This window comes from Tachyglossus aculeatus, chromosome 11 (assembly GCF_015852505.1).
Source record: "Tachyglossus aculeatus isolate mTacAcu1 chromosome 11, mTacAcu1.pri, whole genome shotgun sequence".
NCBI lineage: Eukaryota > Metazoa > Chordata > Mammalia > Monotremata > Tachyglossidae > Tachyglossus > Tachyglossus aculeatus.
Window position 1 is genome coordinate 46,900,543 of NC_052076.1, and position 23,274 is coordinate 46,923,816.

Consider the following 23,274-nt stretch of genomic DNA (forward strand, 5'->3'; position numbering starts at 1 on the left):
CAGATGAGGGAACTGAGGCCCGGTCACCGACACTCCCGACCCCCCGGTAATCATCATCATCATAATAGTGGTATCTGTTAGGCGCTTACTACGTGCCAAGCACTGCTCTAAGCGCCCGGGAGGTGACGAGCTGAACAGGCTGTCCCCCGGGGGGCTCCCAGTCTTCACCCCCATTTTACAGATGAGGGAACTGAGGCCCAGTCACCGACACTTCCGACCCCCCGGTAATCAGCATCATCATCATAATAGTGGTATCTGTTAGGCGCTTACTACGTGCCAAGCACTGCTCTAAGCGCCCGGGACGTGACGAGCTGCACAGGCTGTCCCCCGGGGGGCTCCCAGTCTTCACCCCCATTTTACAGATGAGGGAACTGAGGCCCGGTCACCGCCACGACCGACCCCCCGGTAATCATCATCATCATAATAGTGGTATCTGTTAGGCGCTTACTACGTGCCAAGCACTGCTCTAAGCGCCCGGGAGGTGACGAGCTGAACAGGCTGGCCCCCGCGGGGCTCCCAGTCTTCACCCCCATTTTACAGATGAGGGAACTGAGGCCCGGTCACCGCCACTTCGGACCCCCCGGTAATCATCATAATAGTGGTATCTGTTAGGCGCTTACTACGTGCCAAGCACTGCTCTAAGCGCCCGGGAGGTGACGAGCTGAACAGGCTGGCCCCCGGGGGGCTCCCAGTCTTCACCCCCATTTTACAGATGAGGGAACTGAGGCCCGGTCACCGCCACGACCGACACTTCGGACCCCCCGGTAATCAGCATCATCATCATAATAGTGGTATCTGTTAGGCGCTTACTACGTGCCAAGCACTGCTCTAAGCGCCCGGGAGGTGACGAGCTGAACAGGCTGGCCCCCGGGGGGCTCCCAGTCTTCACCCCCATTTTACAGATGAGGGAACTGAGGCCCGGTCACCGCCACGACCGACACTTCGGACCCCCCGATAAACATCATCATCATCATCATCATAGTGGTATCTGTTTTAGGCGCTTACTACGTGCCAAGCACTGCTCTAAGCGCCCGGGAGGTGACGAGCTGAACAGGCTGGCCCCCGGGGGGCTCCCAGTCTTCACCCCCATTTTACAGATGAGGGAACTGAGGCCCGGTCACCTCCACGACCGACACTTCGGACCCCCCGGTAATCAGCATCATCATCATAATAGTGGTGTCTGTTAGGCACTTACTACGTGCCAAGCACTGCTCTAAGCGCCCGGGAGGTGACGAGCTGAACAGGCTGGCCCCCGGGGGGCTCCCAGTCTTCACCCCCATTTTACAGATGAGGGAACTGAGGCCCAGTCACCGACACTTCCGACCCCCCGGTAATCATCATCATCATAATAGTGGTATCTGTTAGGCGCTTACTACGTGCCAAGCACTGCTCTAAGCGCCCGGGAGGTGACGAGCTGAACAGGCTGGCCACTGGGGGGGCTCCCAGTCATCACCCCCATTTTACAGATGAGGGAACTGAGGCCCGGTCACCGACACTTCCGACCCCCCGGTAATCAGCATCATCATAATAGTGGTATCTGTTAGGCGCTTACTACGTGCCAAGCCCTGCTCTAAGCGCCCGGGACGTGACGAGCTGCACAGGCTGGCCCCCGGGGGGCTCCCAATCTTCACCCCCATTTTACAGATGAGGGAACTGAGGCCCGGTCACCGCCACGACCGACACTTCCGACCCCCCGGTAATCATCATCATAGTGGTATCTGTTAGGTGCTTACTACGTGCCAAGCACTGCTCTGAGCGCCCGGGAGGTGACGAGCTGCACAGGCTGGCCCCCGAGGGGCTCCCAGTCTTCACCCCCATTTTACAGATGAGGGAACTGAGGCCCGGTCACCGCCACGACCGACACTTCGGACCCCCCCGGTAATCAGCATCATCATCATCATAGTGGTATCTGTTAGGCGCTTACTACGTGCCAAGCACTGCGCATTCATTCAGCCGCATTTATTGAGCGTGTGCGGAGCACAGCGGCCCGGCTCGGCGGAAAGAGCCCGGGTTCAAATAATAATAATGATGGCATTTATTAAGCGCTTACTATGTGCAAAGCACTGTTCTAAGCGCTAGGAAGGTTACAGAGTGATCAGGTTGTCCCACAGGGGGCTCACAGTCTTAATCCCCATTTTACAGACGAGGGAACTGAGGCCCAGAGAAGTGAAGTGACTTCACCAAAGTCACCCAGCTGATAATTGGCGGAGCTGGGATTTGAACCCATGACCTCTGACTCCAAAGCCCGGGCTCTTGCCACTGAGCCCCGCTGCCCCGCGCCGCCCCTTGTCAGCTGGGTGACTTTGGGCGAGTCGCATCTTCTCTTGGGGGAAGCCGCGTGGCTCGGTGGAAAAGACTACGGAGGTCACGGGTTCGAATCCTGGCTCTGCTGAGAGCTCACCTCCTCCAGGAGGCCTTCCCACACTGAGCCTCTTCCTCCTCTCCCCCTCGTCTCCCTCTCCATCATCATCATCATCATCAATCGTAGTGAGCGCTTACTATGTGCAGAGCACTGTACTAAGCGCTTGGGAAGTCCAAATTGGCAACATATAGAGACAGTCCCTACCCAACAGTGGGCTCACAGTCTAATCTTACCTCCTTCCCTTCCCCACAGCACCTGTATATATGTATATATGTTTGCACAGATTTATTACTCTATTTATTTTACTTGTACATATGCATTCTATTTATTTTACTTTGTTAGTATGTTTGGTTTTGTTCTCTGCCTCCCCCTTTTAGACTGTGAGCCCACTGTTAGGTAGGGACTGTCTCTATATGTTGCCAATTTGTACTTCCCAAGCGCTTAGTACAGTGCTCTGCACACAGTAAGCGCTCAATAAATACGATTGATGATGATGATGATGCCACTTGTCAGCTGGGTGACTTTGGGCGAGTTGCTTCACTTCGCTGGGCCTCAGTTCCCTCATCTGGAAAATGGGGATGAAGACTGTAAGCCCCCTGTGGGACAACCTGATCACCTTGTATTCCCCAAGCGCTTAGAACAGTGCCTTGCACATAGTAAGCGCTTAGTAAATGCTATTAATATTATTATTATTCTCTGGGCCTCAGTGACCTCATCTGGAAAATGGGGGGGGGGGGGGGTGAAGACTGTGAACCGCATCACCTTGTATTCCCCCTCAGCGCTTAGAACGGTGCTTTGCACGTAGTAAGCGCTTAACAAATACCATCATTATTACTATGAAGTCACTTCACTGGGCCTCAGTTCCCTCATCTGTAAAATGGGGGTGTGTATGAAGAGTGTGAGCCCCCCCGGGGGACAACCTCACCACTTTGTATTCCACCTCAGCGCTTAGAACGGTGCTTTGCACGTAGTAAGCGCTTAACAAATACCATCGTTATTATTATTGTGAAGTCACTTCACTGGGCCTCAGTTCCCTCATCTGTAAAATGGGGGAAGGGGTGAAGACTGTGAGCCCCCCCGGGGCACAACCTCATCACCTTGTATTCCACCTCAGCACTTAGAACGGTGCTTTGCACGTAGTAAGCGCTTAACAAATACCATCGTTATTATTACTATGGAGTCACTTCACTGGGCCTCAGTTCCCTCATCTGTAAAATGGGGGAGGGGGAGTGAAGACTGTGAGCCCCCCGGGGGACAACCTGATCACCTTGTAACCTCCCCAGCGCTTAGAACAGTGCTTTGCACATAGTAAGTGCTTAATAAATGCCATTATTATTATTATTATTATTATCATCATCATCATCATCACTGGACTAAGCGCTTGGGAAGTCCTTGTTAGCGACAGATAGAGCCAACAGCGGGCTCACAGTCTGGAAGGGGGAGACAGAGAACAGAACAAAACATATTAACAAAATAAAATCAGTAGATTAAATGTGTACAAATAAAATAAATAGAGTAATAAATCCGTACAAACATATATACAGGTGCTGTGGGGAGGGGAGGAGATAAGGCGGGGGGGAGGAGGGGGAGCATTCATTCATTCATTCAATCGTATTTATTAAGCACTGTTCTAAGTGCTGAGGAGGTGACAAGCTGATCAGGCTGTCCCCCGGGGGGCTCAGTCTTCACCCATTTTACAGATGAGCGAACTGAGGCCCAGTGAAGTGACTTCATAATAATAATAATAATGATATTTGTTAAGCACTTACTATGTGCAAAGCACTGTTCTAAGCGCCAGGGAGGTGACAAGCTGATCAGGCTGTCCCCCGGGGGGCTCAGTCTTCACCCCCCCCCCCCCCCATTTTACAGATGAGCGAACTGAGGCCCAGTGAAGTGACTTCATAATAATAATCATAATAATGGCATTTGTTAAGCACTTACTTCGTGCCGAGCACCGTTCTAAGCGCTGGGGAGGTGACAAGCCGATCAGGATGCCCCCTGGGAGGCTCCCAGTCTGCACCCCCCATTTTACAGATGAGGGAACTGAGGCCCAGTGAAGTGACTTCATAATAATAATAATAATAGCATTTGTTAAGCGCTTACTATGTGCCGAGCACTGTTCTAAGCACCGGGGAGGTGACAAGCTGATCAGTCTGTCCCCCGGGGGCCTCACAGTCTTCACCCCCCATTTTACAGATGAGGGAACTGAGGCCCAGTGAAGTGACTTAATAATAATAATAATCATAATAATGGCATTTGTTAAGCGCTTACTACGTGCCGAGCACCGTTCTAAGCGCCGGGGTGGTGACAAGCTGGTCAGGCTGTGCCCCGGGGGGCTCGCAGTCTTCACCCCCATTTTACAGATGAGGGAACTGAGGCCCAGTGAAGTGACTTGCCCAATGTCACACAGCTGATTCATTCATTCAGTCGTATTTATTGAGCGCTTACCGTGTGCAGAGCACTGGCCTAAGCGCTCGGGAAGTCCCAGTGGGCAACATCTAGAGACGGTCCCTACCCAACAGCGGGCTCACAGTCTAGAAGGGGGAGACAGACAACAAAACAAAACATATTAACAAAATAAAATAAATAGAATAAATATGTGCAAATAAAATAGAGTAATAAATCCGTACAAACATATGTACAGGTGCTATGGGGAGGGGAAGGAGGTAAGGCTGGGGGGGGAGGAGGGGGAATATATTCATTCATTCATTCAATCGTATTTATTGAGCACTGTTCTAAGCACTGGGGAGGTGACAAACTGATCAGGCTGTCCCCCGGGGGGGCTCACAGTCTTCAACCCCCCCCCCCCCACATTTTACAGATGAGGGAACTGAGGCCCAGTGAAGTGACTTCATAATAATGGTATTTGTTAAGCACTTACCATGTGCAAAGCACTGTTCTAAGTGCTGAGGGGGACTACAAGGTGATGAGGTTGTCCCCCCCCCGGGGGCTCACAGTCTTCACCCCTTCCCCCATTTTACAGATGAGGGAACTGAGGCCCAGTGAAGTGACTTGCCCAAAGCCACACAGCTGACGACTGGTGGAGTTGGGATTTGAACCCATAATAATAATAATAATAATGATGGTATTTGTTAAGCGCTGACTATGTGCAAAGCACTGTTCTATGGGCCGGGGAGGTGACAAGCTGATCAGGCTGTCCCCCGGGGGGCTCCCAGTCTTCACCCCCGTATTTTACAGATGAGGGAACCGAGGCCCATTGAAGTGACTTAATAATAATAATAATAATGATGTAATAATGATGGTATTTGTTAAGCGCTTACTGTGTGCAAAGCACTGTTCTTAGCGCCGGGGAGGTGACAAGCTGATCAGGCTGTCCCCCGGGGGGCTTCCAGTCTTCACCCCCATTTTACAGATGAGGGAACTGAGGCCCAGTCAAGTGACTTGCCCAAAGCCACACAGCTGACAACTGCAGGAGTCGGGATTTGAACCCATAACAATAATAATAATAATAATGGTATTTGTTAAGCGCTTACTATGTGCAAAGCACTGTTCTAAGCGCTGGGGAGGTAACACGGTGATCAGGTTGTCCCACAGGGGACTCACAGTCTTAATCCCCATTTTACAGATGAGGTCACTGAGGTACAGAGAAGTGACTTGCCCAGAGTCACACAGCTGACTGTTGGCGGAGCTGGGATTTGAACCCATGACCACTGACTCCAAAGCCCGGGTTCTTTCCACTGAGCCACGCTGCTTCTCATCATCATACTGCTATTGGTTCATTCATTCATTCAATCGTACTTATTGAGCGCTTACTGTGTGCAGAGCACTGTACTAAGCGCTTGGGAAGTACAAGTCGGCAACATCTAGAGACGGTCCCTACCCAACAACGGGCTCACAGTCTAGAAGGGGGAGACAGACAACAAAACCAAACATGTGGACGGGTGTCAAGTCGTCAGAATAAATGGAAGTAAAGCTAGATGCACATCATTAGCCAAATAAATAGAATAGTAAATATGGACATTTGGTTCAGCGCTTACTCTGTGCCAGGCACTAGTCAGTGCTGAATAAATGCCATCATCAATCAATCAATCAATCAATCAATCGTATTTATTGAGCGCTTACTATGTGCAGAGCACTGTACTAAGCGCTTGGGAAGTAAAAATTGGCAACACATAGAGACAGTCCCTACCCAACAGTGGGCTCACAGTCTAAAATCATCATCGCTATTATTAGAGATATAATTCGAGAAGCGGCGTGGCTCAGTGGAAAGAGCCCGGGCTTTGGAGTCAGAGGTCATGGGTTCGAACCCTGGCCTCCCCACACGTCTGCTGCGTGACCTTGGGCAAGTCACTTAACGTCTCTGAGCTTCAGTTCCCTCATCTGTCAAATGGGGATTAAGACTGTGAGCCCCAGGTGGGACAATGTGATCACCTTGTAACCGCCCCCCCCCAGCGCTTAGAACAGTGCTTTGCACATAGTAAGCGCTTAACAAATGCCATTGTTATTATTATGATGTGCCAAGCACTGTTCTAAGCACTTGGGGGGGGCGGGCGGGTTACAATATGATCAGATTGCCGTGGGGCTCACAGTCATTCATTCATTCAGTTGCATTTATTGAGCGCCAACTGTGTGCAGAGCACTGTACTAAGCGCTTGGGAAGTACAGGTTGGCAACATAGAGTCCATCCCCCCATCTTACCTCCTTCCCTTCCCCACAGCACCTGTATCTATCTATCTATCTATCTATCTATATCTATCTGTCTATATATGTTTGTATATATTTATTACTCTATTTATTTATTTATTTATTTTGTACATATCTATTCTATTTATTTTATTTTGTTAATATGTTTTGTTTTGTTCTCTGTCTCCCCCTTCTAGACTGTGAGCCCGCTGTTGGGTAGGGACCGTCTCTATGTGCTGCCAACTTGTCCTTCCCAAGCGCTTAGTACAGTGCTCTGCACACAGTAAGCGCTCAATAAATACGATTGATTGATTGATGGATAGATTCGGTCCCTACCCAACAGTGGGCTCGCAGTCTAGAAGGGGGAGACAGAGAACAAAACAAAACATATCAACAGAATAAAATAAATAGAATAAACATGTACAAGTAAAATAAATCAATAAATATTTGCAGATGAGGGGACTGCGGCCCAGAGACTAATAATAATAATAATAATGGCATTTGTTAAGCACTTACTGTGTGCCAAGCACTGTTCTAAGCACTGGACTAATAATGATGGCATTTGATAAGCGCTTACTATGTGCAAAGCACTGTTCTAAGCGCCGGGGCCGGGGCGAGATACAAGGTGATCGGGTTGTCCTATATGGGGCTCACAGTAATAATAATAATAATGATGATGGCATTTTTAAGCGCTTACTATGTGCAAAGCACTGTTCTAAGCGCTGCGGCGGGGGGATACAAGGTGATCAGGTTGTCCCACGTGGGGTTCACAGTCTTAAGCCCCATTTTCCAGATGAGGGAACTGAGGCCCAGAGAAGTGACTTGCCCGAAGTCACACAGCCGACAAGTGGCAGAGCCGGGATTAGAACCCAGGGCCTCTGGCTCCCAAGCCCGGGCTGTTTTCCGTTAAGCCGCGCTGCTTCTGAGCGAACCCCGCTCCTCTCGTTTTTCAGGGGTCCAGCCCTTGCACCCCGGCCGCCTCCTGCAGCTCGCCCCCCGCATCCTCGGACGAGAAGGCGAAGGACCTACCTACCGTCCCCCTCATCCCGCCCACCCCGAGGCCCAAGGGAGGGTCGCCAGCCCGCCTGACTCCAGGGGCGAAGGTAAGCACCATAATAATGACTGGATTTGTGAAGCGCTTAGTATGTGCCAAGCACTGTTCATTCATTCATTCAGTCGAATTTATTGAGCGCTTACCGCGTGCAGAGCGCTGGACTAAGCGCTCGGGAAGTCCAAGTTGGCAACATCTAGAGACGGTTGTTCGAAGCGCTGAAGTGATCAGGTTGCCCCACGTGGGGCTCCCAGTCTTCATCCCTGTTTTACCGAGCAGGGAACTGAGGCCCAGAGAAGTTGCGTGGCTGACCCAAGGTCACACAGCAGACCGGTGGCGGAGCCGGGATTAGAACCCACGTCCTCTGGCTCCCAAGCCCGGGGTCTTTCCACTGAGCCACGCTGCTTCTCAGGTAAGCAGGAGCCCCGTCTCTCCACAATAGAGAAGCAGCGTGGCTCAGTGGATAGAGCCCGGGCTTGGGAGTTGGAGGACATGGGTTCTAATCCCGCATCCTCCACTTGTCTGCTGTGTGACCTTGGGAAAGCCACTTAACTTCTCTGGGCCTCAGTTATCTCAGCTGTAAAATGGGGATTAAAACTGTGAACCCCACGTGGGACAACCCGATTACGCCGTATCTACCCCAGCATGTAGAACAGTGCTTATTACTCTATTTATTTTACTTGTACATATCTATTCTATTTATTTTATTAGTATGTTTGGTTTTGTTCTCTGTCTCCCCCTTTTAGACTGTGAGCCCACTGTTGGGTAGGGACTGTCTCTATTTGTTGCCAACTTGGACTTCCCAAGCGCTTAGTACAGTGCTCTGCACACAGTAAGCGCTCAATAAATACGATTGAATGTGGGCAAGTGGTCAGTCAGTTGTATTTATTGGGCGCTTACAAAGTGCCTAGAAAATGCTCAGTAGCATCGTTTGATGGATGGGGGAGGACAGGGTGCCGGTGGGACGATGGGTTCTATTTTGGACATGTCAAGTTTGAGGTGTTGGCGGGGCGTCCAAGTAGTAGGTGTCCTGAAAGAGTGAGTTCTTGAGTTAGCTGTGGCCATCCCGGGTGGGGACCGATGTCCCTGCTGCCGGCTCTGGGGGCCGTGGATAGTCTCCGTCCCCCCAACAGCCGGGTGCTGGGCAGCCTCTAAATAATAATAATAATAATAATAATAATAATAATTATTATTATTATTATTATAGCATTTATTAAGCGCTTACTATGTGCAAAGCACTTCTGTAAGCGCTGGGGAGGTTACAAGGAGATCAGGTTGTCCCACGGGGGGCTCACAGTTTTAATCCCCATTTTACAAATGAGGGAACTGAGGCCCAGAGAAGTGAAGGGACTTGCCCACAGTCACACAGCCGACAGTTGGCGGAGCCGGGATTTGAACCCACGACCTCTGACTCCAAAGCCCGGGCTCTTTCCACTGAGCCACGCTGCTTCTCTGAAGACCCCCCCAACTGCCGCTCTGGCCCGACCTTACCTTGCCCCTCGCAGGTCCTGACGAAGCAGAGCCTCTCGGAGCTCAAGTCCCGACTGGAGAGGATCCAGACGCTGTCCGAGAAAGTCAAGCTCCCTCCTCCTTCTCTGGAGACCGACCTAAAGAGCCGCCTGAGCCAGGCCCGGACGCTTGAGGCCCGAATTCGGGACAGGAGGGCGGAAAGAGAGAGGAAAGCAGACTCCCCGGGCCCCAAGGAGGAGGCGAGCCTTCAAGGAGAAGCGAGGTGAGAAGTCGCTAGTGCCCGAGGGGACGTGGAGGAAGTCCGCAAGCGGGTTCCCTGCGACGTCTCTCCGGGGTCCGAAGAAGGGGATGGGAAGGGGAGACCAGAAGACTTTCTTGGGAGGAGGAGGGGTGGGGAGGGGTGTCTAGGCCAGGCCCTCCTTGGCATGGCCAGCGGCATTTCCCAAGCCCCTTCCAGGAGCGAAAAGCCGTACTGGGCCTTCAGGAATCCGCAGGACACCTGAAGGAGATGGGACCCCCAGGAGCCGACGGTCTGAGGGATGGGTCCTGGCGTGCCACAGCAGCCCTTCGTTGGGTCTGTGTGTGTAGGGTGGGTGCATCACCCCTTTACTCCTCCCTGATGGACACCTCTAGTGAGGCGGTGCCAGTGAACCTGGCCTCCCTCCCCCAGCGGGTCCCTCCCTGCCGCCTTCTGGCATTTAGGGCTTGGTTTGAGCCGGGACCTGTGAGGATTAGATGTTCCGATCCGGGTGGGACCGGCTGGATTGAGGGTACCAATCCTGGGATGGGCTGGCCCACTCCCTCACCAGAGGGCACTTGGGGCGGGGGCCAAGTGGGACCCCTAGGCCCCTCTTGCGCCTCTGGGCAGACCTCGGGAGCAGTCCGGGATCGGAGCCGGAATTGGGAAGCTGGCTCACCGGGAGCATTTGCCGGGCAGAGCAGAGAGGAGCGTTTTGCGGCCCCCGCCGCGCCCTCCCGCCCCAGCCCAAAGCCCCGTTTCCTGTCCTCCCAGCAGCGAGTCGGCCCCCGCCTACCAGCGGTTCCACACCCTCGCCCAGGACACGCCCCCCGGCCTCACGCTGCCCTACAAGTACAAAATCCTGGCCGAGATGTTCCGCAGCATGGACACCATCGTGGGGATGCTCTTCAACCGGGCCGAGACCGTGACCTTCGCCAAGGTCAAGCAGGGCGTGCAGGACATGATGCGCAAGTGAGTCCCGCGGGAGACCCGGCGGGGCGGTGAAGGGTGGGAAAACTGGCTGTCACTTGGCCCGGGATGAGACCTTGGGATCCAGAAATTCCCAATCTTCCCAAGCAATCCCGGTGAAGGCTTGTAGCCTTGCAGGTAGCGATCGATCAGCAGGCCCAGCCTCAGGGATACAGCAGAGAATGCACGATTCCCGAATATCCTGTCACCTGTTGCTTCTCACCTGAGTCTGATTTGGTCTGGCCTTTATGGGTCTTTTTTAATTGCCTTAAATGGTATTTGCTAAGCGCTTACTACGTGCCAGGCACTGTACTAAGCACCAAGATAGATACAAGCTAATCAGGTTGGACACAGTCCCTGTCCCACATAGGGAGCAGAGTATTAATCTCTCTAGACTGTAAAATTGTTAGGGGCAAGAAACGTGCCAATTTTGTTGTATCATAGTCTCCCAAGCGCTCAATACAATGCTCTGCACATTAGTGCTCAATAAATACCATTCACAGGTTGGACACAGTCCCTGTCCCACATAGGGTGCAGAGGATTAATCTCTCTAGACTATAAGATTGTTAGGGGCAAGAAACGTGCCAATTCTGTTGTATCATAGTTTCCCAAGCGCTCAATACAGTGCTCTGCACATAGGTGCTCAATAAATACCATTCACAGGTTGGACACAGTCCCCGTCCCACATAGGGTGCAGAGTATTAATCTCTCTAGACTGTAAAATTGTTAGGGGCAAGAAACGTGCCAATTCTGTTGTATCATAGTCTCCCAAGCGCTCAATACCATGCTCTGCACATAAGTGCTCAATAAATACCATTCACAGGTTGGACACAGTCCCTGTCCCACATAGGGTGCAGAGTATTCATCTCTCTAGACTGTAAAATTGTTAGGGGCAAGAAACGTGCCAATTCTGTTGTATCATAGTCTCCCAAGCGCTCAATACAATGCTCTGCACATAAGTGCTCAATAAATACCATTCACAGGGTGGACACAGTCCCTGTCCCACATAGGGTACAGAGTATTAATCTCTCTAGACTGTAAGATTGTTAGGGGCAAGAAACGTGCCAATTCTGTTGTATCATAGTCTCCCAAGCGCTCAATACAATGCTCTGCACATAAGTGCTCAATAAATACCATTCACAGGTTGGACACAGTCCCTGTCCCACATAGGGTGCAGAGTATTAATCTCTCTAGACTGTAAAATTGTTAGGGGCAAGAAACGTGCCAATTGTGTCGTATCATAGTCTCCCAAGCGCTCAATACAATGCTCTGCACGTAAGTACTCAATAAATACCATTCACAGGTTGGACACAGTCCCTGTCCCACATAGGGTGCAGAGGATTAATCTCTCTAGACTGTAAAATTGTTAGGGGCAAGAAACGTGCCAATTGTGTCGTATCATAGTCTCCCAAGCGCTCAATACAATGCTCTGCACATAAGTACTCAATAAATACCATTCACAGGTTGGACACAGTCCCTGTCCCATATAGGGTGCAGAGTATTAATCTTTCTAGACTGTAAAATTGTTAGGGGCAAGAAACGTGCCAATTCTGTTGTAGCATAGTCTCCCAAGCGCTCAATACAATGCTCTGCACATAAGTGCTCAATAAATACCAATTCACAGGTTGGACACAGTCCCTGTCCCACATAGGGTGCAGAGTATTCATCTCTCTAGACTGTAAAATTGTTAGGGGCAAGAAACGTGCCAATTCTGTTGTATCATAGTCTCCCAAGCGCTCAATACCATGCTCTGCACATAAGTGCTCAATAAATACCATTCACAGGTTGGACACAGTCCCTGTCCCACATAGGGTGCAGAGGATTAATCTCTCTAGACTGTAAAATGTTAGGGGCAAGAAACGTGCCAATTCTGTTGTATCATAGTCTCCCAAGCGCTCAATACAATGCTCTGCACATAAGTGCTCAATAAATACCATTCACAGGTTGGACACAGTCCCCGTCCCACATAGAGTGCAGAGTATTAATCTCTCTAGACTGTAAGATTGTTACGGGCAAGAAACGTGCCAATTCTGTTGTATCATAGTCTCCCAAGCGCTCAATACAATGCTCTGCACCTAAGTGCTCAATAAATACCATTTCCTGAATGATTTTACAGATGAGGTAACTGAGGCAAGTTAGGTGACTTGGCCAAGGTCCCGCAGCAGGAAAGTAATGGAGCTGGGATTAGAACCCAAGTCCTCTAACTCCCGGGCCCGTGCTCTATCCATTAAACCACACTGCTTCTCTTGGTTGAAAGCGAGTCACGTCAGGAGCTGGTAAATTCTTGAGTTTTTCTGCAAGCATGTGGTAAACCCAGGCCTACATGCTTGAAAGCTGTTTGGAGCCCATTTGGGGACTGCGGACCACCCAGTTTGAGCCAGAGGGACCGCCCAACAGGAGACCACTGTGATGCTGTTTTTTGGGGGGGTTTTTAAAATGGTATTTAAGCGCTGTTCTACGCATTGGGGTAAATATATATGTTGCCAACTTATAACAACAATAATAATAATAATAATAATAATAATGGCATTTATTAAGCGCTTACTATGTGCAAAGCACTGTTCTAAGCACTGGGGAGGTTACAAGGTGATCAGGTTGTCCCATGGGGGGCTCACAGTCTTAATCCCCGTTTTGCAGATGAGGGAACTGAGGCCCAGAGAAGCGAAGTGATTTGCCCAAAGTCACACAGCTGACAAGTGGGATTTGAACCCATGACCTCTGACTCCAAAGCCCGGGCTCTTTCCGCTGAGCCACACTGCTTCTCTTCTCTTGTAGTTCCCAAGCGCTTAGTACAGTGCCCTGCACACAGTAAGCGCTCAATAAATACGATTGAATGAATGAATGGAAATGTTAGGTTGGGTGCAGTCCCACATGGGGTTCACAGCTAAGTAGGCGGGAGAACGGGTTTTGAATCCCCGTTGTACAGTTGGGGAAGCTGAGGCACAGAGCAGTTAAGTAGCCCACCGCTGGGTAGGGACCGTCTCTATGTGTTGCTGACTTATACTTCCCAAGCGCTTAGTACAGTGCTCTGCACACAGTAAGCGCTCAATAAATACAATTGACTGATTGATTAAGTGACTTGCCCAAGGTCACATAGGAGGCAAGTAGCAAAGCCAGGATTAGAACCCAGGTCCCCTGCGCTTCTACCCACTCCCAATCAATCAATTGTCTTTATTGAGCGCTTACTGTGTGCAGAGCACTGTACTAAGCGCTTGGGAAGTCCAAGTTGGCAACACATAGAGACAGTCCCTACCCAACAGTGGGCTCACAGTGTAAAAGGGGGAGACAGAGAACAAAACCAAACATACTAACAAAATAAAATAAATAGAATAGATATGTACAAGTAAAATAAATAAATAGAGTAAAAACTATGTACAAACATATATACATATATACAGGTGCTGTGGGGAAGGGAAGGAGGTAAGATGGGGAGATGGAGAGGGGGACGAGGGGGAGAGGAAGGAAGGGGCTCAGTGTGGGAAGGCCTCCTGGAGGAGGTGAGCTCTCAGCAGGGCCTTGAAGGGAGGGAGAGAGCTAGCTTGGCGGATGGGCAGAGGGATTGGGGGCATTCCAGGCCAGGGGGAGGACGTGGGCCGGGGGTCGATGGCGGGACAGGCGAGAACGAGGTACGGTGAGGAGATTAGCGGCGGAGGAGTGGAGGGTGCGGGCTATTTGGGCTGGAGAAGGAGAGAAGGGAGGTGAGGTAGGAAGGGGCGAGGGGATGGATGGACAGCCTGGAAGCCCAGGGTGAGGAGTTTCTGCCTGATGCGCAGATTGATTGGTAGCCACGGGAGACCTGGCCACTAGGCCAGGTGCTTCCCTAACCACCCCCCAGCCGCGCTCCTTCCCGCTCAGGCTGGCGGCCCGGGCCCGGGCCCCCTCACCTTCCCCTTGGGCGTTGCAGGCGGTTTGAAGAGCAGAACGTCGGGCAGATCAAGGCCGTGTACCCCAGCTCCTACGAGTTCCGGCAGGAGAAGAACATTCCCACCTTCAGGGACGGCGTGAAGCGGTCGGATTACCAGCTGACCATCGAGCCCGTGCTGGGGCCAGGTGGGTATCATCATCATCATCATCAGTCGTATTTATTGAGCGCTTACTGTGTGCAGAGCACTGTACTAAGCGCTTGGGAAGTCCAAGTTGGCAACGTATAGAGACAGTCCCTAGCCAACAGCGGGCTCACAGTCTAAAAGGGGGAGACGGAGAACAAAACCAAGCATACTAACAAAATAAAATAAATAAAATAGATATGTACAAGTGAAATAAATAAATAAATAAATTTTTTCTCGGTCGATCCCGTCAGTGGAGCTGACGGACGGGCGGCCCCAGCTGTCCGCGTCCCACCTGCTGCAGCGTCGGCACACCTTCAGCCGGAACCTGGTGAACCTCGTGAAGGAGCATCACAAGGTGACGGGGGCCGGTCGGGGCCGGGGCCCTGTTTCTCTGGCCTCGTTCGCGTTGCTGCCCGGACTCCCAGCCGGGTCTGTGGCTATTCCTGCTGTTGGACGGCAGCAGGGGATCATCATCATCAATCGTATTTATTGAGCGCTTACTGTGTGCAGAGCACTGGGCTAAGCGCTTGGGAAGTACAAGTTGGCAACATATAGAGACGGTCCCTACCCAACAGCGGGCTCACAGTCTAAAAGGGGGAGACAAAACCAAACGTACTAACAAAATAGAATAGATATGTACAAGTAAAATAGAGTAATAAATATGTACAAACATATACATATATACAGGTGCTGTGGGGAAGGGAAGGAGGTAAGACGGGGGGGATGGAGAGGGGGACGAGGGGGGAGAGGTAGGAGGGGGCTCAGTCTGGGAAGGCCTCCTGGAGGAGGTGAGCTCTCAGTAGGGCCTTGAAGGGAGGAAGAGAGCTAGCTTGGCGGATGGGCGGAGGGAGGGCATGCCAGGCCCGGGGGATGACGTGGGCCGGGGGTCGACGGCGGGACGGGCGAGAATGAGGTACGGGGAGGAGATTAGCAGCGGAGGATGCGGGCTGGGCTGGAGAAGGAGAGAAGGGAGGTGAGGGAGGAGGGGGCGAGGGGATGGACAGCCTTGAAGCCCAGGGTGAGGAGTTTCTGCTCCCATCCCCCAGACTGGGAGCGCAGGGGGTGTCACCCCCCTGTGTAGCCACCCAGCCCAGAGTTGAGGGGGTCCGGGCCGGATGCAGGGTCCCGTCGCCCGCCACCCGTCCTCTCGGCCTGAAGTATGCGGCGACTCCTCCTCCCGTAGGCTTTCCTGGCCTCCCTGAACCCCCCGCTGGCCGTGCCGGACGACAAGCTGACGCGCTGGCACCCGCGCTTCAACGTGGACGAGGTGCCCGACGTGGTCCCCGCCCAGCTGCCCCAGCCGCCGCAGCCGGACAGGCTGACCAGCGCCCGGGAGGTGCTGGCCAGAGCCCGGACCATGCTGTCGCCCAAGGTGAGGAGGGGGGGCCCCGGGCTGCTCCCCGTGGGGCCGCAGGCACCGGTCCCTCCAGCTCTGACCGGACTGCACGCAGTGAGCGCTCAATAAATACAATTGAATGAATACGGCAGGAGCATCGCCTTTGGGGATGCCCTGGCTTGCTGCTGACGGGCTGGCCCAGTCGGACTCGGTGTGACAACATTCATTCATTCATTCAATCGTATTTATTGAGCGCTCACTGTGTGCAGAGCACTGGACTAAGCGCTTGGGTAGTCCAAGTTGGCAACGTATAGAGACGGTCCCTACCCAACAGTGAGCTCACGGTCTAGAAGGGGGAGACAGACAACAAAACAAAACATATTAACATTCACACTGATGATACACTTTGGCGTCCCTGGATGTGGTCAGATCCGTGGATCAATACAAACACACAAAAACAGAGAAGCAGCATGGCTCAGTGGGAAGAGCCCGGGCTTTGGAGTCTAGAGGTCATGGGTTCAAATCCCGGCTCCGCCACATGTCTGCTGTGTGACCTTGGGCAAGTCACTTCACTTCTCTGTGCCTCAGTTACCTCATTTGTAAAATGGGGAGTAAGACTGTGAGCCCCCCCCCCCATGGGACAACCTGGCCACCTTGTAACCTCCCCAGTGCTTAGAACAGTGCTTGGCACGTAGTAAGCGCTTAATAAATGCCATTATTATTATTATTATTATTCTCCGAGCCTCAGTTCCCTCATCTGTAAAATGGGGATCAAGACCGTGAGCCTCACGTGGGACAACCTGATGACCTTGTATCCCCCCCCAGCGCTTAGAACATTGCTTTGCACATAGTAAGTGCTTAATAAATGCCATTATTATTATTATTGTTCTCCGAGCCTCAGTTCCCTCATCTGTAAAACGGGGATCAAGACTGTGAGCCCCACATGGGACAACCTGATCACCTTGTATCCCCCCAGCGCTTAGAACAGTGCTTTGCACATAGTAAGCGCTTAACAAATGCCAACATTATTATTATTAATAATATTATCCATTATTATTATTATTATTATTCTCCCCCTTTTAGACTGTGAACCCACTGTTGGGTAGGGACCGTCTCTATATGTTGCCAACTTGTACTTCCCAAGCGCTTAGTACAGTGCTCTGCACACAGTAAGCGCTCAATAAATATGATCGATCGATTGATTATTATATCAGCAACCTCATTTTACCAAGGAGAAAGCAGTCACCCAGTGCTTGAGGCCGAGGGGCAGCGGGGCCGCGTCGGACTCACTGCCACTGATCCCCGGCGTCCGGCGTGTACGCCGACGTTCAAGCCTTGGCCTGGGTGCGAATTGAGTCGCGAGCTTTGGGTCTAAATGGGAATCGCGCAAGGGGAAAGGAAGCCCGCCTTGTTCCGCGGGGTAGTCTGTGGCAACGGGGAGGGGACCCCCTTCCTCAACCGCCCTCACTCCCCGTCCTTGATCCCAGATGGAGAAGGCCCTGGCCAGCGTGGCCCTGAGAACCGCGGAGAGCAGCAGCCCGGTGCAGGACGCCGCCGGGAAAGCCGGTAAACCAGTCTCTCCGGCCACTCCGGCCACTCCGGCCAGTGCCCTGAAGGGCGTCTCCCAGAGCCTACTGGAGAGGGTGAGTGGGCCGGGAACGGCGGGCCGGGAACGGGGAGGGAAGGGGGCAGCGAGCTGACCAGTGACCGGCCCCCTCTCCCCAAGATCGATCAATCAATCAATCGTATTTATTGAGCGCTTACTATGTGCAGAGCACTGGACCAAGCGCTTGGGAAGTACAAATTGGCAACACATAGAGACAGTCCCCACCCAACAGCGGGCTCACAGTCTAAAAGGGGGAGACGGAGAACAAAACCAAACATACCAATAAAATAAATAGGATAGAAATGTACAAGTAAAATAAATAGAGTAATAAATATGTAATAAATAAGCAATTTATTATAGTAAATAATAATAAATAATAAATAGATAAAAATGCACAAGTAAAATAAATAAATAAATAAATGAGTAATAAATAAGTAATAAATAGAGTAATAATAATCAATCGTATTTATTGAGCGCTTACTATGTGCAGAGCACTGTACTAAGCGCTTGGGAAGTACAGATTGGCAACACATAGAGACAGTCCCTACCCAACAGTGGGCTCACAGTCTAAAAGGGGGAGACAGAGAACAGAACCAAACATACCAACAAAATAAAATAAATAGGATAGAAATGTACAAGTAAAATAAATAAATAAATAGATAGAGTAATAAATATGTACAACCATATATACGTATATACAGGTGCTGTGGGGAAGGGAAGGAGGTAAGATGGGGGGATGGAGGGGGGACGAGGGGGAGAGGAAGGAATGGGCTCAGTCTGGGAAGGCCTCCTGGAGGAGGTGAGCTCTCAGCAGGGCCTTGAAGGGAGGAAGAGAGTGAGCTTGGCGGATGGGCAGAGGGAGGCCATTCCAGGCCCGGGGGAGGACGTGGGCCGGGGGTCGACGGCGGGACAGGCGAGAACGAGGCACGGGGAGGAGGTGAGCGGCAGAGGAGCGGAGGGTGCGGGCTGGGCTGGAGAAGGAGAGAAGGGAGGTGAGGTAGGAGGGGGCGAGGGGATGGATGGACAGCCTGGAAGCCCAGGGTGAGGAGTTTCTGCCTGATGCGCAGATTGATTGGTAGCCACTGGAGATTTTTGAGGAGGGGAGTAATATGCCCAGAGCGTTTCTGGACAAAGATAATAATAAATAAATAATAAATAAATCTTGGCCCAAGATCCGGGCCAAGGAAGCCCAGAAGCTGCAGGTGCTGATGACCCGGAACCCGCAACGAGAGGAACGGCTGGACCTGCTGGCTCGCTTGCCCGAGATGACCCGCCTCCTCCGCAACGTCTTCGTGGCCGAGAAGAAGCCGGCGCTGGCCATGGAAGTGGTGTGTGCCAGGATGCTCGGCAGCTACCGCTCCTCCATGACCACCGGTAGGTGACCCCCGGGGCCCCGGACCCGCCGGCTGCCGTCCCCTGGGTGAGCCGAGGCCAGCAGCGGCGGGGAGGGGGCCCTGCCTCCCAGAGACCGGCGTCCTTGCCTAGGTTTGCGGGACTGGGCCTTGCCCTTGCCCAGAAAAAGCTACCCCAAGTGTCCTGCCTTCTTTGTAGATGCAGTGTGGCCACTGCAACACGCCCACTTGAGCGGGATGGTTTACGAGATCAGTCTTTCCCAGGGTGCTGCACATCAAGCAATGAGAAGCTTAGAACAGTGCTCAGCGCTTAGAACAGTGCTTTGCACATAGTAAGCGCTCAATAAATGCCATCATCATTATTATTATTATTATGAGAAGCAGTATGGCCTAGGGGCAAGATTATCAGCTTGGGAGTCAGAAAATGCGGGTCCTAATCCCGCCGGGCTCCACCACTTTATCCGCTGCGTGACCTCGGGCAAGTCACCTGCCTGTTACCTCACCTGTAAAAATGGGGATAAAGACTCTGAGCCCCACGTGGGACAGGGACTGTATCCAACCTGACTGCCTTGTCTCTACCGCAGCGCTTAGAACAGTGCTTGACCCATAGTAAGCGCTTAACCAATACCACAATTATTACTATTATTGAGCACTTTCATTCATTCATTCAGTCGTATTTATTGAGAGCTTACTGTGTGCTGAGCGCTTGGGAAGTACAAGTTGGCAACATATAGAGACGGTCCCTACCCAACAGCGGATAAACAGCTGCTCGGCTTCAGGAGCCACATTATTCCCGGGTTTCCGCAGAAGGTCCCGTTGCTAAATATTCCAGGACCAAGAGCTACGGGTTCCCCAGAGATCCGGGCCAAGGACCCCAAACCTCTTTTAGGAGCCAACCTGACGTGACTTTGGGGCAGGGGGTAAATTCAACTGCGCCGACCACGTCGCTTTTGCACCGGAATGAGCCTGGGACGCGGGTTCCCGGACCCAAGAGCTGGATCCTTTACTTCCCAGCCCTGGAGGTTCCTTGACGCCACCAGGGCTGACGGAGGGTTCGATTTTCCTACACTTCCCACGTGGAGAGCGCTATACTGAGCGCTTGGGAGAGTACAATGCAGCAGAGTCGGGACACAGGTTCCCTGCGCACGGTGAGCTCACAGGGTAGAGGGAGAATTGGAAATCAGCAGGACACGGGGTCTGATCTGTCGCACGCTGATACTGTTTTCCGCGGTTCTGTGGGCATGTCAATCAATCATATTTATTGAGCCTTCAAGGCCCAACTGAGAGCTCACCTCCTCTAGGAGGCCTTCCCAGACTGAGCCCCTTCCTCCCCCCCGTCCCCCTCTCCATCCCCCCCATTTTACCTCCTTCCCTTCCCTACAGCACCTGTATATATGTATATATGTTTGTACATATTTATTACTCTATTTATTTTACTTGTACATATCTATTCTATTTTGTTAGTACGTTTGGTTTTGTTCTGTCTCCCCCTTTTAGACTGTGAGCCCGCTGTTGGGTAGGGACTGTCTCTATATGTTGCCAACTTGTACTTCCCAAGCACTTAGTACAGTGCTCTGCACACAGTAAGCACTCAATAAATACTATTGATGATGATGATTGAGTGCTTACTGTGTGCAAAGCACTGTACTAAGCGCTTGGGAAGTACAAGTTGGCAACATAGGGCGGAAGAGCTACGTTCCTAGAGAGGGACTGTTTCTAACAGGCTTGAAATCCGCCGGGCTGGCAGAGGTGCCAAGTCTCCGCTGTAACACCCGGGTCATCGGGCCAGTGGGTTCTGGCGTTTATCACAGAGCCTGCCTCTGCACTGCCTTAGGGCCCAGGCAGGGCTTAGAGCTGTTCCAGACGCTCCAGGCCCTTAACCTTCTAGACTGTAAGCCCGGTGCGGGCGGGGATCGTCTTTATTGCTGAATCGTACTTTCCAAACGCTTAGTAAAATGCTCTGCACGCAGTAAGCGCTCAGTAAATACGATCAAATGAACGGAATGGCAGCGAGTTGGTGTGGTCACATGTCTGAGGGACCCCCTGCAGTGCTGCCACAAAGCAGATTCCCAGACCCCCCCAGCACTCGAGGATGTTGGGATTTTCTCTCCCCCCATTAATAATAATAATGATGGCATTTATTAAGCGCTTACTACGTGCAAAGCACTGTCCTAAGCGCCGTGGAGATGACAAGGTGATAAGGTTGTCCCCCGGGGGGCTCACAGTTTTAATCCCCATTTTACAGATGAGGGAACTGAGGCACAGAGAAGTGACTTGCCCAAAGTCACACAGCTGACAGTTGGCGGAGCGGGGATTTGAACCCAAGACCTCTGGCTCCAAAGCCCGGGCTCTTTCCACTGAGCCACGCTGCTTCTCTTCATTTATTCATTCAATCGTTATTTACTGATGGGCATGCGTTAAGCGCTTACTACGTGCCAAGCACTGTTCTAAGTATTTGGGCACTTACTGTGTGCACAGCACTGTACCAAGCGCTTGGGAAGTAGAAGTCGGCGACATACAGAAACGGTCCCTACCCAACAGCGGGCTCACGGTCTAGAAGGGGGGGAGACAGACAACAAAACCAAACGTGGACAGGTGCCATCTCTCTTCCTCCCTTCAAGGCCCTGCTGAGAGCTCACCTCCTCCAGGAGGCCTTCCCAGACTGAGCCCCTTCTTTCCTCTCCCCCTCGTCCCCCTCTCCATCCCCCCGTCTTACCTCCTTCCCTTCCCCACAGCACCTGTATATATGTATATATGGTTGTACATATTTATTACTCTATTTATTTACTTATTTTACTTGTACATTTCTATCCTACTTATTTTATTTTGTTGGTATGTTTGGTTCTGTTCTCTGTCTCCCCCTTTTAGACTGTGAGCCCACTGTTGGGTAGGGACTGTCTCTATGTGATGCCAATTTGTACTTCCCAAGCGCTTAGTACAGTGCTCTGCACATAGTAAGCGCTCAATAAATACGATTGATTGATTGATTGATTGATCATCAGAATAAATAGAATTAAAGCTAAATGCACACCATTAACTAAATAGAATAGTAAATATGTGCAAGTAAAATAGAGAAATAAATCTGTACAAACATATATACGGGTGCTGTGGGGAGGGGAAGGAGGTAGGGCGGGGGGTGATGGGGAGGACGCCTGTCCCCCAAACCCTTAAATCAGACCAGCTCGGGCAGCTCGTGGGTGCTTCGACAGGGAAATTGCTTACCCCGCGGACGCTCTCCCTGCAGGAGAAATGGAAAGACACCTGCGGCTGTTGACTGAGCTTCTTCCCGACTGGCTCAGCGCCCACCCCATCCGCGCAGACACCTACCTGAAGCTGGACAAGACCCTAGACCTCAATCTCATTTCGGAGAGACTGGCTCGAATAACCAGAGAGGAAGAGAAGTCGTGAGGGCAGGGCTGCCCTTCGGAGGAGCTCCTGGGATGCTCGGCATCGTCCGGCAAAACTAAGGTTGCGGGGGGTGGGAGGGCGTCGCGTGGCAGGGATTCCTGCAGAGTGACCAAACGCTCCCACATCTTATAGCTCAAAGGATCTTATTTGGTTTTATTTTCTAAGGGACCACCAATTTTTATAGGGTGTAATGACATAATAAAGGCAACTCGAAGAGGGAGCTGCGGTGATTTTGCTCAGCTCTCGCCTCTACCCCGGCTAAGGTGAGGTTTGTCTTGGAAGCCAGAAGTTTCGTCCGGCCAAAGTCTCGTGGATCGGAACGTGCTTTTTCTAGGAACAGGGCTTGGTGCCAACCTCAAGCAAGAGGAGCGGCGTTGGATGTGTTTGGCACAAGGCGACCCTTCTCCCGTCACCTCACCACCGCTTGGGGTGAGAGGCCCGCGACTGGATCCGAGTCCTGGCCGGACCCATCAAACTTGAGCGCGCCAAAATTCATTCAGTTGTATATACTGAGCGCTTACTGTGTGCAGAGCACTGTACTAAGCACTTGGGGCAGAGACAAACCTATTGAAGCTTTCTGGGTCCCCCTCCCTCCCACCACCCCAACATAAATCTGTTCTGGACCGTTTCTTTGCAGTCACAGACTTATGCATCTTATTTGGACCAAAACGTACGGTAGCTAGGTATTGATATTAAATTGTGTTGCAGTCAGCTTTTGGTTTTGATTCTTCATTTGTTTCAGTTCAAATTGTCAAGCCAGAGCTGAAAGAGATGTGGGTGGGATCAGGT

The 23,274-nt window shown here is 51.7% G+C and overlaps 1 protein-coding gene across 1 annotated transcript in view; it reads left to right on the top strand.

The window, feature by feature from the left end:
• Positions 1-23,186, top strand: part of CDT1 (chromatin licensing and DNA replication factor 1) — a 32,742-nt gene extending 9,556 nt beyond the window's left edge. Inside the window, exons 5-13 of the mRNA XM_038754322.1 lie at positions 7,960-8,109; positions 9,563-9,789; positions 10,540-10,737; positions 14,639-14,784; positions 15,035-15,138; positions 15,967-16,155; positions 17,607-17,762; positions 18,898-19,099; positions 22,322-23,186. Coding sequence (XP_038610250.1) covers positions 7,960-8,109; positions 9,563-9,789; positions 10,540-10,737; positions 14,639-14,784; positions 15,035-15,138; positions 15,967-16,155; positions 17,607-17,762; positions 18,898-19,099; positions 22,322-22,485 — 1,536 coding nt within the window. The 3' untranslated portion in view covers positions 22,486-23,186. The remainder of the gene's footprint in view (positions 1-7,959; positions 8,110-9,562; positions 9,790-10,539; positions 10,738-14,638; positions 14,785-15,034; positions 15,139-15,966; positions 16,156-17,606; positions 17,763-18,897; positions 19,100-22,321) is intronic.
• Positions 23,187-23,274: the final 88 nt, after the last annotated feature.